We start from the raw sequence: 13,284 nt of genomic DNA on the forward strand, positions 1-13,284 counted from the left end.
CACATAAGCAAAAAGAAAAAAGCTGGAAGTGGCGCTGTGGCTCAAGTGGTAGAGTGCTAGCCTTGAGCTGAAGAGCTGAGGGACAGCGCCCAGGCTGAGTTCAGGCCCCACGACCGGACCCCCCAAAAAAATCTTGAAGAGTGGGAAATATTTGAAGTCACTACCAGAAGGGTGTGGACCAGGCATGAGTTGCATAGGTAAGTAGTACTGAAGGCCTCACTGAGATGTGCAATGCTGATCAGGAGAGACACAATGGTGCCCAGGTGAACAAGAAAAAAACCAGCAGCAGGAAAGGACATGCTCAGTGTCACAACTGGTAAGTGAAAGAGCTCTTCAAATGTTTACTGGCTTCTGATCTGCATATCACCATCATCTCTGACACTGATGTATACTGTTGACTATTAACTATGTGAACTATGTGTCTAGTGGTACAGATACACAGCTGAAGCTTAATATAGGGTGAGTTTCAGTGGTTTATAATTTAACTGAAAAGACAAAATTATTCAACAGATGAATATCTGTGTCACTTTCTCCATGTTTACTACATCTTCCTCTGATCCTCCTCATCACAATCTTCTTTCCTTTCCATCACATTCATTTAGAAAGTCTCTATTTTATAGTCATATGAAGCCTCTCCAACATTTTCACCAGTTTTATTCATTTATTAAGAAGATATATTTGGGGCTGGGAAGGTGGCTCAGTGGTAGAGTGCTTGCCTTGCATGCATGAGGCCCTGGGTTCGATTCCTCAGCACCACATAAGCAGGGGAAAAAAAGCTGGAAGAAGTATTATGGCTCAAGTGGTAGAGTGCTAACCTTGAGCTAAAGAGCTGAGGGACAGTGCTTAGGCCCAGAGTTCAGGCCTCAGGACTGACCAAAAAAAAATAGAAGAAGATATATTTGTCTAGGCACTGGTGGCTCACATCTGTAACCTTAGCTATTCAGGAGGCTGAGATCTGAAGTTCCAAGTTCAAAGCTAGCCTGGGCATACAAATCCAAGAGACTCATCTCCAATTAACCATCAAAAATGCCAGAAATGGAGGTGTCACTCAAGTGGTAAAATGAGTGAAACAGTCAAGGGAAAACAAAAAGCCCTGAGCTCAAGCCCTAGTAAAGCACTTGGGTAAGCACAAGAGAGACAAAGACAGGTAAGTTCCAAATTCCTGCTCTCTAGTAGCTCACAGACTATTAGAGAAGAATAAGAATTTTCCTTGAAAATTACAGTATAGTGCAAAAAGTACACCTCTACCTTCATTTTCTTATGTATTCTACAGTAAAAAAAAATAGTAAGTATCACATAAACAGTTGTCATTAAATGAGTTAATACATGTAAAGAACTTAAGAAACATGATAAGAAACACAAGGTAGATTAAAGGTGTGGCTCAGGTACTAGAGTGCCTGCTTATCAAGTGTGAGGCCCTGAGTTCAAACTCCGGTACCACCAAGAAAAAAAAACCCTACAATATATCTGCATGCGGTGGTATAAGCCTGCAATCCCAGCACTCCAGTGTTTAAGACAGAAGGACCAGCCTGGACTACATAGCAAGATTCTGCTTCAAACAAACAATACCACTATATACCTGTTACTATTATTACTGTGATGATGATGATCATAATGATGATAATGACAGAAGTAAATAAATATAAGATTCTCTAAGAACAAAGAAGAGTCACACTTAACCCAGGCTAGAGTAAGAGATATCTGAACTGAGTGAGCCCCAAAGGATGAGAAAGCATTGAATGGAAGAATAAAAAGAACATAGGTTATTCCTCCTAGAACAGCTTGTGCTGATATTTGGGAGCAAAACACCACATGACATGATTGAAGAGCTGCATTTAGTTCAGCAAGAGTTTAGGGTATGAAGAGGGGAACGCCAAGAGGTGAAGCTTGAGAGGTCATCGAGTACAAACAAGCTTGGACTTTATTCTTTAGCCAATGGGGAGCCATTGGAATGTCTTATTTAGAGTAGTGACTTGATGAGATTAATATGTTGAAAGATCATCTTGAACACAGTGTGAAGGATTGGAGGAGGCAAGATTGGAAGCGAGACCAATTAGGAAGCTGTTACTTCCAGGTGAGGGAATTATTAAACCCTGTATTAGGAAACTACAGGAATCCCAGGGAAAAACCTGTTCGGGGAGCAATGCAATAGGGGAGGGGATGTGTTTTCTTTCAGACATGGCAAATTCAAGGTGCCTGTGAGATTTCTAGGTGTATTTTTTTGAGTCAGTACTAGAATTTGAATTTGAACTCAGGGCCACTTGGCCTGCCTTAAGCAGGCACTCTACTACCTGAGCTATGCCCTCAGCTCTTTTATCAATTGGTTCTTTTTCAAAGTATACTTGTGCTTTAGGCTCAGACAGACTTGTGCTTTCCTCTGTCACTCAGGATGACATGCATGCACCACTGTACCCAGCCATTGGGGGAGATGAGAGTCTTGCCAACTTTTTTTTTTGTCAAGGCTGGCCTTGAACCAAGATTCCCCAATCTCTACCTCCTGAGTAGCTAGGATTACAGCTTGAGACATTGTACCTGACTCTGGGTGGAATTTCTGTTGTCGTTTGGTAGAACTGGGGCTTGAACTCAGAGGCTAGTGCTTGCTAGGCTGGTTATTTATGAAAAAAAGTCTTGTTTCCTGCCTGGGAAATTTTAACTAGAAGTTCCTCTACCAGTCTTGAAGGTCAGGAAATTCAGATGTGGGAGTGTCAGTGGATGGGTAACAGATTAAGCCATGGAGGTGGATGTGTTTGCTCAAGGACAGTGTTAATTGACAAAAGAAAAGAATGGACTTCTGAGCAAGGCTTGTGTTTAAGATATGAGTAGGGAGAAATTTTGGAGAAGGTGAAAACAAAATAGATTGGAGCGGGTTGAAAATCAGTGGGATGGAAGTCTGGATTTTTTTAGTATCCTGTATCTTGGAAAGTGAAGGCTCCCTAAGCACTTCCAAATCCTGTACATCTCAGAAATTTCAAAGAATTGCCTTGGATGCCTTCCTCTTATGAAGTTCTTTATTGAAAAGCAGTTTCTGTTGTTGCTTCTATCCACGTTACTGCTCCTAATAGCCTAGGGAACTTCAGGACTCCCTTGTGGATTTGGAACACTATTCTTTAGAGTTCTCTACATCATCTGGGAGGCTGATAATGGGAGCATCTGTTACGAGATTGAACAGGTAATATCTGGTGTAAGATAAGTGTGAGGAGCCTTCAGGCTAGCTTGCAGACAAGGATTTGGGAAAGCTGGGAAGATCTGAGTTATCAGAGTATGGGTAGGAAGCTTTGTCATATGTTCCAATCTACCAAGGCATAGATTTTCACCATAGGTGGGATGCTGCATATATTCCCATATAGATTCAAGCAGCCTCTAACAAGTCTAAAGCTATCTTCTAGGACCTGTTCCTCCTGATCCAGTCCCCTGGAGTTTGGTCTCAATCTACAATTGAGGGGCCCTGTGGCACTGTTGCTTGGCAATATGCTAAACAGACAGCCTTGGTGACTTAACAGTGGTATTAACATAACCACAACGGCCACTGCCATCATGACCTTCTCGGAAAGCAGCCACCTGTCTCGCCCCTGCCTTTGTCTGACTGCCAACCTAAGGCATGTGCCTACGCAGGAGTGATGACATTTTGGCTCTACTTTCAAAGATTTTTTTTCTTTCTCATGTGTTATTTCTAAAGATAACAAAGGTCAAAAGGCATTCCAGCATTTTCTGGTCTCTCATAAGCTTCTGGTCAATATTTAATCTGGTTTATGGATTTTTTAAGGTTTTCTAGATGCCTTCTTGAGCCTGCTTGTGGCCACCCACAGACACTTGTAAGGAGGAAAGAAGTCAGCCTGGAAGAGAAAATCTCAAATAAGGGATTAGAGACCAGAATCTAAGGAGCAACTGCTACATCCAGAAGACAAGGTAAAAGGCCCTGAAGATACTTCTACTCAGAGGTCTGCCATGGCCTCTCTTGGTGTGCAACTTGTGGGCTACATCCTAGGCCTTCTGGGACTTTTGGGCACATTGGTTGCCATGCTGCTCCCCAGTTGGCGAATAAGTTCTTATGTTGGTGCCAGCATCGTAACAGCAGTCGGCTTCTCCAAGGGCCTTTGGATGGAATGTGCCACACACAGCACAGGCATCACTCAGTGTGACATCTACAGTACCCTTCTAGGCCTGCCCGCTGACATCCAGGCTGCCCAGGCCATGATGGTCACATCCAGTGCATTCTCTTCACTGGCCTGCATGATCTCTGTAGTGGGGATGAGATGCACAGTGTTCTGCAAGGAATCTCAAGCCAAAGACAGAGTCGCAGTGGTGGGTGGAGTTTTCTTCATCCTTGGAGGCCTCCTGGGCTTCATCCCTGTTGCCTGGAATCTTCATGGGATCCTGCGAGACTTCTACTCACCATTGGTGCCTGACAGCATGAAATACGAAATTGGAGAGGCTCTTTACTTGGGCATTATTTCTTCCCTGTTCTCTCTGGTAGCTGGAATCATCCTCTGCTTTTCCTGCTCAACCCGGGGAAATCGCACCAACTACTATGATGGTTATCAGGCACAGCCTCTTGCCACCAGGAGCTCTCCAAGGCCTGGTCAACAACCCAAAGCCAAGAGTGAGTTCAACTCCTACAGCCTGACAGGGTATGTGTGAAGAAACAGGGGCCAGTGCTGGGGAGGGGTGTGGCTGGGTCTGTGAAAACCAGTGGACAGCACCTCCAGGGCCACAGGTGAGGGACATTGCCTACTGGATCATGTCAGAAGGTGTTGCTGAGAATAGACTGACTATGGCCATTGGATCCAGTGAAGGCAGACATGGGAGCTGGGATGACAGTTTCCAGGTTGAATTGTCAAGGATATTGGCTGAACCAGTCTTTCTATTCCCCTCACCTTGCCCCCATGCCCTGAGTCTTTAACTTTAACCCCCAGATCTTACCTTCCAACTTTGGCCAGGCCGCAGAGGCTCCCTCGTCTCCTTTTGTGTACCTCAAAATCCACTCACAAACCCACTAGTCACATCTCATTGACTGACCTTTTCTATGATCAAAGACTTTCCCTCTGGCTGAAGTTGGCTCTTAGCTCATTGCTGGAGGACAGGGAGAAGAAACAGTGGTGGCTTTTATGATCGTGATTCTGAGCTCTTTCTTAAGCCTCCCTCCAAAGAAATGGATCGGCCACTAATAGGCCCAGGAATCTTCCTTCCACTCTTGTTTTTATTGCAGAGTGTCCAGTCTAATTTGTTCATGAACTGAAAGAAAACCATCGTATGGTATCCAGGGAACAAAAAGCAACTAGGTGCAAGATGGTAGCAAAAGAAGGCAGCCTGGGACCAAACCAGGGTCCAGAACCCTTTCCCAGGGCATGTCTCAAAATTCCTTCACTCTTACGGGTCAGGTATTGAACCTACAGCTAGAGGAAAGCACAAGGCAAGAAGATATTGTGGAAAGCTCAAAGCAGCAGCAGACTTGGACTCCACTGAGAAACTGCCTGAGAAGGTGTAGTTCCAACTTGCACCGAAGTCTGGGGTTCCTGAATTGGTCTCCTGTCTAAACCACAAGGCTAAGAGCCCCAGATAATGGTTTTCCTTAGGAACAATCACCCCATTTTTCTAGAGCTAGTCCTTGGTTGTGGGATTACAACATGGGAACTGTGGAGGACTGAGGACAATATACTCCTTTGACCCTGACCAAAACAATATGAATTTTGTGATCTAAGAAGCTGGGTGGACGTATGTGGTAGATCCAGTGGGTTTTTCTACTCTTCCAAAGAGTCCTCCCAGGGGTCTTTAGACCTAATGACAAATCAGCCTGAAAGGCTGAGATCAAGCCCTACCAACAGAGCACTGCAGAGCCTGTGAAAAAGTGAAGTACCAGATGGATCCCTGGTCAATTTTCATATTCCTCTCATCATCCATCACAAGATATCAGAGGGGACCTAAGGGTTCTGGTGTGGAACATCCATGCCCCAGGCACTGTGTACATGATCTGAATGATAGCTGCAGCCTAGGATTTCAATTGAAGTGGGAAAGTAGAGAACAGATCTTGGGCAACAGTTCCATCTCAAAAGTCTGAGCCGGCTACATTTCCCTTGGAGTAGGAGTGAGGGGCATAAACCAGGGACATTTTTCCTCACCAGCCTAATATAACCAGCTTTTGAAGATACCCAGCATACCTCCAAAACTCAGTACCTGCAAAAGGGGCCCATTCTCTGGGGTCCTTCTGACGTGCCTTGCACATTTCCACCCTTGTGTTTTTGTTCAAGCTGTTCTCCTAATCTGGAAGTCCATTTCCCCTAGCCAAGTCTTCCCATGCTTGGAGATCTTGTTCAGCACCACCTCCTTCACTGAGCCTTCTCTGATCACTCCATCCCTCTCCCTCCAATCCTCAATGCATAAATTGTTTCTTAATGCTTATCATTCACAATTTTTGATCAATAGTTCTGTGTTTGTGTGTCCGCCAGATCTCAAATGCCCATTATAAACACTTGGAGGATATGTGCTTCATCTTAGAACTATCTGTATACCACAGAATATCTGTCAGAGTGCCAGGCACACAATTGGTGATCAATAAACACTTGATTGAGTAATTGTTTCGTTGATTAAAAGGGGCCCAGACAGCATGTGTCTGAAAAGAATTGGGCTGAGGGGAGGGTGTCACCTGGCCTTTCTTCCTATCGGGTGGATAGAAAATTCTATATTTTACTGTATACAATTAAAAGCATAGTCATAACCCTCTCAGTAAACTCTTCATCCTGCCCAGTACTCCTCCCTTTTTGGAAAAAGTATTTCATTGAGGTTATTTACTAAATGCAAATGCCTATGTGTTTATGAGGAAGGTAAAGTATAGATCTGATCATCTTTTGGCAAGTGTGAAAACTAGATTTTAGCAGGTCCTGGTGGTATTGCCCATTCACCAACTAGTATACTGATGATGCAACAATATTCACAACCAATAGAAAGACCGTATGAGTGGTCTCCACACAACCTAAAGAAAGTAACTTATGGCCATCAAGGTAACATGGGAGCATGCAGGTTGTCCATTAGGTGATGTCAAAAAACATCAATTCATCAAGCGTACAGTATGGAACTGCCTGCTCTCTCCTGCTATGTCTAGGCACAGCCAGCTGTTCCACCAGAGGAATACCAGGTTTACATTCAAATAAGATATAACATCTTAGTTCCAATTCCCTAACCCTGGAGGTGTGAGTCTGTGAGCCCAATGGTTTGGCCTCACTAGCAATTAACAAAGATTAATTTATAAGGATATTGACCAAAATAACACTGACAGTGACAAAGCCCTATGAGATTCAGCCTAAGCAGCCCCTAAACCTAGCACACAGAAGCAGTTATTTCAGACACTTACCCTTGCACTTCTGGTGCAGAAGTTAGGACCCAGCAATCAAGCTCATTTAGGAGGAGTGGCAGGGAATGGGAGGGCTCTCTGGACAGAAGCTTAACAAAAGAAGTCTTGTCTCTGGTCTGGCACCAGGGTGATTGTGTAGTGAGGAGGGGTCACTGAAAGTGGAAAGACAGGATAACCTTGCTGATTCTGCTGTGCTGAGTGTCTGGTATGGGCTCTGAGGATCAATCACCTGGCAGCCAAAACACCTTAAGATTTCCTGACTTGATTGTATCCTCAAAATCCCTTAGAGAAGTTTTTCACAGGAGACAAGGACTAAAGAAGTTAAGTAAAAGCCCTCAAGTTAAACAGGACTTAAGAAACAAAGAACTCGCACTCATCTGGTCGAACCACTACTAAATATCCCCATGCTGCTGATCACATGTATGGTGTATAACATGTGAACACCGTTATATGTTACAGACTGTGATAGACAATTTGCTCCAGGAAAGTTAGAATGAACTTGTGACTTTAAATGAGCATCATTATTCCACAATACTGTGAAATTCTGGAAATTATGTAATTGCTTAATCACAATAAAAAAAAAAAGAACCTCGGGGAAGGTAGGGAGGGAGGGGATGGTAGGGGGAAAACAATGGAGGGGGTAACAATGTTCAAGAGGAAGTGTACTCATTACCTCACTCATTTAACTGTAACCCTCTGTATAGTATCTTTACAATTTAAAAAAAAAAAGCCCTCAATTTAGAGTAAGTCTAGACATGAGCTTGGAGACACTTCCCATGGCAAAGTGGATTTGGGATTCTCAGAAATCATGAAGACCAGTTGCTGTTTAAATGTCCCTTTCCCTGTCTGCCACTGCAATAGAAGAACCTGTGAGGAAGTTAGGGGACAGAGCTTCCCACTTGTCTTAAAATGAAGCTGTCTGGGGATTCATTTGATAATCTGGAAAGTCTCAATGGAAGGAATCAGAAATTCACTCGGCTAAGGCAGACAAATGAGTCACTGATCCTTACTCTAGTTTCCTAGAAACCTCCTGAGTCTCAGTCCAAGTTGAACCGTTTTCATCTCCCTCCATTGCCTTCTATCATAAAGTAATTTAGATTAACCATAGACCTGGGGGATAGTGAAGGCCATTGTGTTTATGTTCCCACTTCATGGCTCTGACCCTTGCACAAGGAGAGATGTTTCTGCCTTCCTTCATTCCTCTGATAATAGCATGACTCATGTTTTCCCCCTTTGGGGCCCAAGTGACCACTGCTAAGTGATCATTAATGGAGGTAGGGAGACTGAAACTTGCTTCTCAGTGGCAAGACAAGCTCCACTGTTCTGAAAGATCTTTGTCCAGCCAATCAGACACTCAACCTGCCATCTAACTGTCCAGTCAGCCAGACCACACCAACTGAACAATTACTCTGTGTTAGGCAATGTAAGGTAAGAGCTAATGAGGGTGATAAGCGTGAACTGTGCATTGGATAAGTTGACAGCTAATCTAGGGGAGAAAAGCCATGTATCCCGACCATAGTACAAAATGAGAGACGGAAAAGAAATTAATGTAGAGGTGTCAGATAGTGAGAAAAACATTTATGTAAACTCCCTTAAATCTCAATAAATATGAAATAAGAACCTAGAACCTATAGATCTTGGGGAGGGGAGGAAGATCAAAGGAAAGTGCTCCTGGCTACTGATGGAGTATGGAAAATTAATCAACAGAATGAAGAATAGTGCCATGGAGGAAATGTCTCACAGGACACCCAGGTGGCTCTAAGAGAGGATGTGACCCTGGTTCTCCTTCCCTTGGGCAGTTCTTCAAAAACTACTGGGGCACTTGAAGCTAAAGGAAGGCAAATGATGCCTTGCAGGATCAATTGTTCCTTCCCATTTTGTTTTGGGCTCGTAAACTTTCATGCCTAGGCTGTCTACTCTAGGACACAAAGGCCCTCAGGCTGGGAAGTATATGTGCTCCTCCACATCTGACTGAAGCCTGGCCTTCACCCACCTGCTCAAGCACTTTCTGGCTTTGATAAAAATTCTGTTATCTGGGGCCGGGAAGGTGGCTCAGTGGTAGAGTGCTTGCCTTGCACGCATGAGGCCCTGGGTTCAATTCCTCAGCACCACATAAGCAGAAAAACCTGGAAGTGGCACTGGGGCTCAAGTGGTAGAGTGCTGGCTTTGAGCTGAAGAGTTCAGGGACAGCGTCCAGGCCCAGAGTTCAGGCCCCATGACCGACAATAAATAAATAAATAAATAAAATTCTGTTATCTGCAGGGAAAAGAACCTCAAACACGAAGTCCAACAAGTTATTACTCTGATGCCATTGAAATGGCAGTTCCCTAGATGCTGTGGTGTGATCATTGATGAAAGATTAACAGGCAGTTATCAGGCACAGTGATATCAAGGCTATAATCTGACCATCCCTTCCTGTCTACAACCCACCAGTTTCTTTGGAATTGCACTGGGGAAGCCTTGGTTAACTCTAATCAATAATTCTAGTTCTCACAGCCTCAGTTGATGACAGAAGTATCTCAGGGCTTGAAAAAGCAGGAAACCACCATACGAAAATGTCTCTTTTAAAAGACAGTCACTGCTTTCCTGTCAACCCTGAAGTCCTATACTTCCACAAGGGCACCCTAGCCAATTTACATGTCACCACCTCGGAGGGCTTTGAGGAACTTTCTGTTGCAAACATTCATAAACTTGTAAAGATTACACTGCAATAGCTTTAAAAATAAGGTAGGAAGCATGATGAGATGTGACATCAGATGATAAATGCTGTGGCAAGCACAACAGCATTTGAGTAGAAATTCCTGCTGGCCAACAGCACTTTCAGCTTGGGGATATTTTAAGTTGTTACAAGGCCAGTCACCCTCAAATGTGCACAAGGAAGATGTTCGTTGAAGTTTCTTTGCCTCAGTTTGTTGCTGGAACTTCCCAGGGGGGTGCAAGAGGGTAAATCAGGATTGTTTGATATTGTAAAGGCATTACCCCCTTTATTTAAAGCAGGTGTAGGGAATGCCTAGTCTCCTTCAAAATCAGGTTATGTGACAGGACAGATATGTATGTTTCTTATCTGCTACCTGCAGCCCATCTGCCTGCATCGATTATTTTACATGGTCCATAATGATATTATGACATCTAAATGGCTCTTGGCAGACAAAAAGTTCATCACTCCTGGATTTAAAGGCACAGAAAGCCTTCATTTAAAAATCAAATATATTTTGGGGGAAGAGAAACACATGCAGCTACAGATTAGCTACTGACACCAGGATTTGAACTTTTTCTTGGTTTAGTTCTAAAGAAGCTAGAAAAGATACATCTGATGGATTTAAAAATCTAGAATAGATTGGCACTAGTGTCTCACACCTGTAATCCTAGCTACTCAAGAAGCTGAAATTTTAGGATCATGATTCAAAGCCAGTTTGGGCAGAGAAGTCTGTGAGACTCTTATCTCCAACTAACCAGCAAAAAAAAGCCAGAAGTGGAGCTGTGGCTCAAGTAGTAGAGCACTAGCCTCAAGTGAAAAATCTTAGGGATAGTGCCCAGGCCCTGAATTCAAGTTTTAGGACACATGCACACAGCTAGAATAGCAATTCAAACAATACACACTGGAATTTTGGGAAGGATAGGACTTCTCTGGGTAACCTATGCACCTTTCAAACAGATATGTCAATAGCTTCCCAAACATGGAGATAAGGTAGAAATCATAAAGAAGGTAGACAGGATGAGAAACGGGGTGCCACCCTCCCATTCGCAATTCCAGAGGCATTTTGTGTGGTTAATTTTACTCCTGAGTGTGTAATAATAAACCAGTTATGTTCTCAAGTGTCACTTTCTATTCCCCTAGAGACTTGCCCAACTCAGCACTGTCTGGGGAGGGGGTTCAAAGGAGCCAGTGAGAACAACTCAGGGCAGAGGACAACAAGTCCAAGACCTCCTGGAGTGTAAGAATAGGATCCCAATGACTGTTTTCATATCAGGAAAGCTGCCAAGCAACAGCCGGAGTGAAAAACTCAGTCAAGAGGAAATGAATTTCCACATTGTTTGGACGGATATTCGTTACATAAGTCAACGATTTCCCGATCATGAGGGCAGTTAAACATTGTGTGGGACTGTGGAACACTCTTCCTTGGAAATTCCTACTAGTGTGGGATGGCTTTAGCATTTTCCTATCAAAAGGAAGAAGCCTAGCTGTACAATGTAACTGGCGTAGAGTTTGGGTTTTCCAGTTGGATTTTGCCTTGGCACTTTGGGAGAGCCACTTCCATTCTCTTACATAAAATGGGATATTACCTGCCTCTCAGTAATAGTCATGGTGTACAGTAAACTCTAACAAATGGGTAACCATTATTATCTAATACACTAGTAACCTAAAGGGCAGTGTTACTCACACCATCTTTGGAGCACAGGGGAAGATAACTAGATGTATTTTCATTTTGTACCATGGATCAGAATCTAAAGTTAGTAAAGGAATTTACTTTCTCTAACACTTCTCAAGATTTCCCCCTAATGTATAAATTCAAGGTCCTTAGTCCTTGGAAAGATTTCTACTCATAAGATTCTATTTACATTGTGGAGGGGAAGGGAAAAACAAATCGTTTAAATAGGGATACAGGTGGACCCATTGCAACAATGAGATGTACAAGTCGTTATGTCAAAAAATGAACTTTACAACTTTGTCTGGGGGGGTGGAGATATAGGTGGGGGGGCAGGATATGGGAAGGGATAGGAAGGGGAAACAAAGGAGTAGGCAACAATGCTTGATAAGAAATGTACTCATTATCTTGCCCATGTAATTGTAACTCCTCTGTATGGTATTTTTATAATAAAAAATTTAAAAAATAATTTTAACAAAAAAAAGATTCTATTTACAGAAAGAAGCTAGAGAGAAAAAGTAGACTTGAGAAGATGGAAGAAAAGAGGATGGCTTTTACCCTCACCCAGATCTCTAAGAATCTAGAATGAGACAAAATCATGATTCACCATGTCCCAAGTGCTATAAGCAAAGTTCAGTCCAAGGGAATTGCAGTGGGGTCACTTTCTAAACTTGGGAACTAATAAAGAAATTTCCACAGCCACTTGGCTAACTGGCAACCTCGAACAGCTCCACTGTTAAGCAGATTAAGCATAACCTGCTAGCACTGCCTACAGGTTTATTATGTTCTTTGTGCTCTAGGTAAGAAGCATGGACAGTTCATTACTTCTCAAGTACTACACGGTGTTCTGCATTTACACCCACTGTCTTGGTCTTGTGAGCTTTTTTACACCATTCTCAGTAACTGTAACACTCTCTCCTCACACTACTTCCTATCCAATTCTTCTAGGATTACAGGGTACATCTGGAAGACCAAGACCTTTGGGGGAGCACTTTCCCAGCTCTTGCCTGATATTACCTTGTCTGCCCTTGAGAACCTAATGGAAAGATGCATGGAATGTGTTTGGCATGTGGAAAACATCCAAAACAATTGCACTCTTTTACAGAAAATTGGATTGGGGATGTCTGATGATTCACATCTAAACTTTGGGTAACAAGACAAATTGCTTCTACAGATTCGTTTGTTCACTTGCCTTTGGAGGTAAGGTGTGGCACAGAAATGAAGGGACAAAGTGAACAGATGCAGCAGTGATATTCAGTGGACACTATGTTGAAAATGAACTATACAACTTAACTTGTGGGTGGAGATGGGAGGGAAAAATTGGGAGAAAGTGAGGGAAGGGGTGATATTGTCCAAAAAGAAATGTACTCTTTACTGGACTTAAGTAACTGTAACCCCTCAGTACATCACCTTTATAATAACTAAAAAATTAGGCTGAGAGTACAGATAAGTGATATGAGTTTAGAGGGTGCAAAACCCTAGGCTCAATCCCCAATACTAAAACAATGAAAAGAAATGCTTTTCACAACTCACTCATTGACTAAAACTTTCACACACCCAAGACTAAGTCAG

At 43.1% G+C, this 13,284-nt stretch overlaps 1 protein-coding gene across 3 annotated transcripts; it reads left to right on the top strand.

The window, feature by feature from the left end:
- The first annotated feature begins 2,029 nt into the window (after window positions 1-2,029).
- On the top strand, window positions 2,030-12,427 carry Cldn2 (claudin 2). Of its 3 annotated transcripts, none has more exons than XM_013025890.1 (3): window positions 2,030-2,074; window positions 3,764-4,628; window positions 12,211-12,427. In XM_013025890.1, the coding sequence occupies exons 2-3, from the start codon at window positions 3,946-3,948 to the stop codon at window positions 12,299-12,301; spliced, it is 774 nt and encodes a 257-aa protein (XP_012881344.1). In that variant the 5' UTR covers window positions 2,030-2,074; window positions 3,764-3,945; the 3' UTR covers window positions 12,302-12,427. The 3 variants fall into 3 exon arrangements, with proteins under 3 accessions (XP_012881344.1, XP_012881345.1, XP_012881346.1); XM_013025891.1 differs by lacking the exon at window positions 12,211-12,427 and adding an exon at window positions 5,207-6,569 and having other exon boundaries at window positions 2,033-2,074; XM_013025892.1 differs by lacking the exon at window positions 12,211-12,427 and having other exon boundaries at window positions 2,037-2,074; window positions 3,764-6,569.
- Window positions 12,428-13,284: the final 857 nt, after the last annotated feature.

The sequence above is a fragment of the Dipodomys ordii genome, unplaced genomic scaffold, assembly GCF_000151885.1.
Source record: "Dipodomys ordii isolate 6190 unplaced genomic scaffold, Dord_2.0 Scaffold88, whole genome shotgun sequence".
NCBI classification, from domain to species: Eukaryota; Metazoa; Chordata; class Mammalia; order Rodentia; family Heteromyidae; genus Dipodomys; species Dipodomys ordii.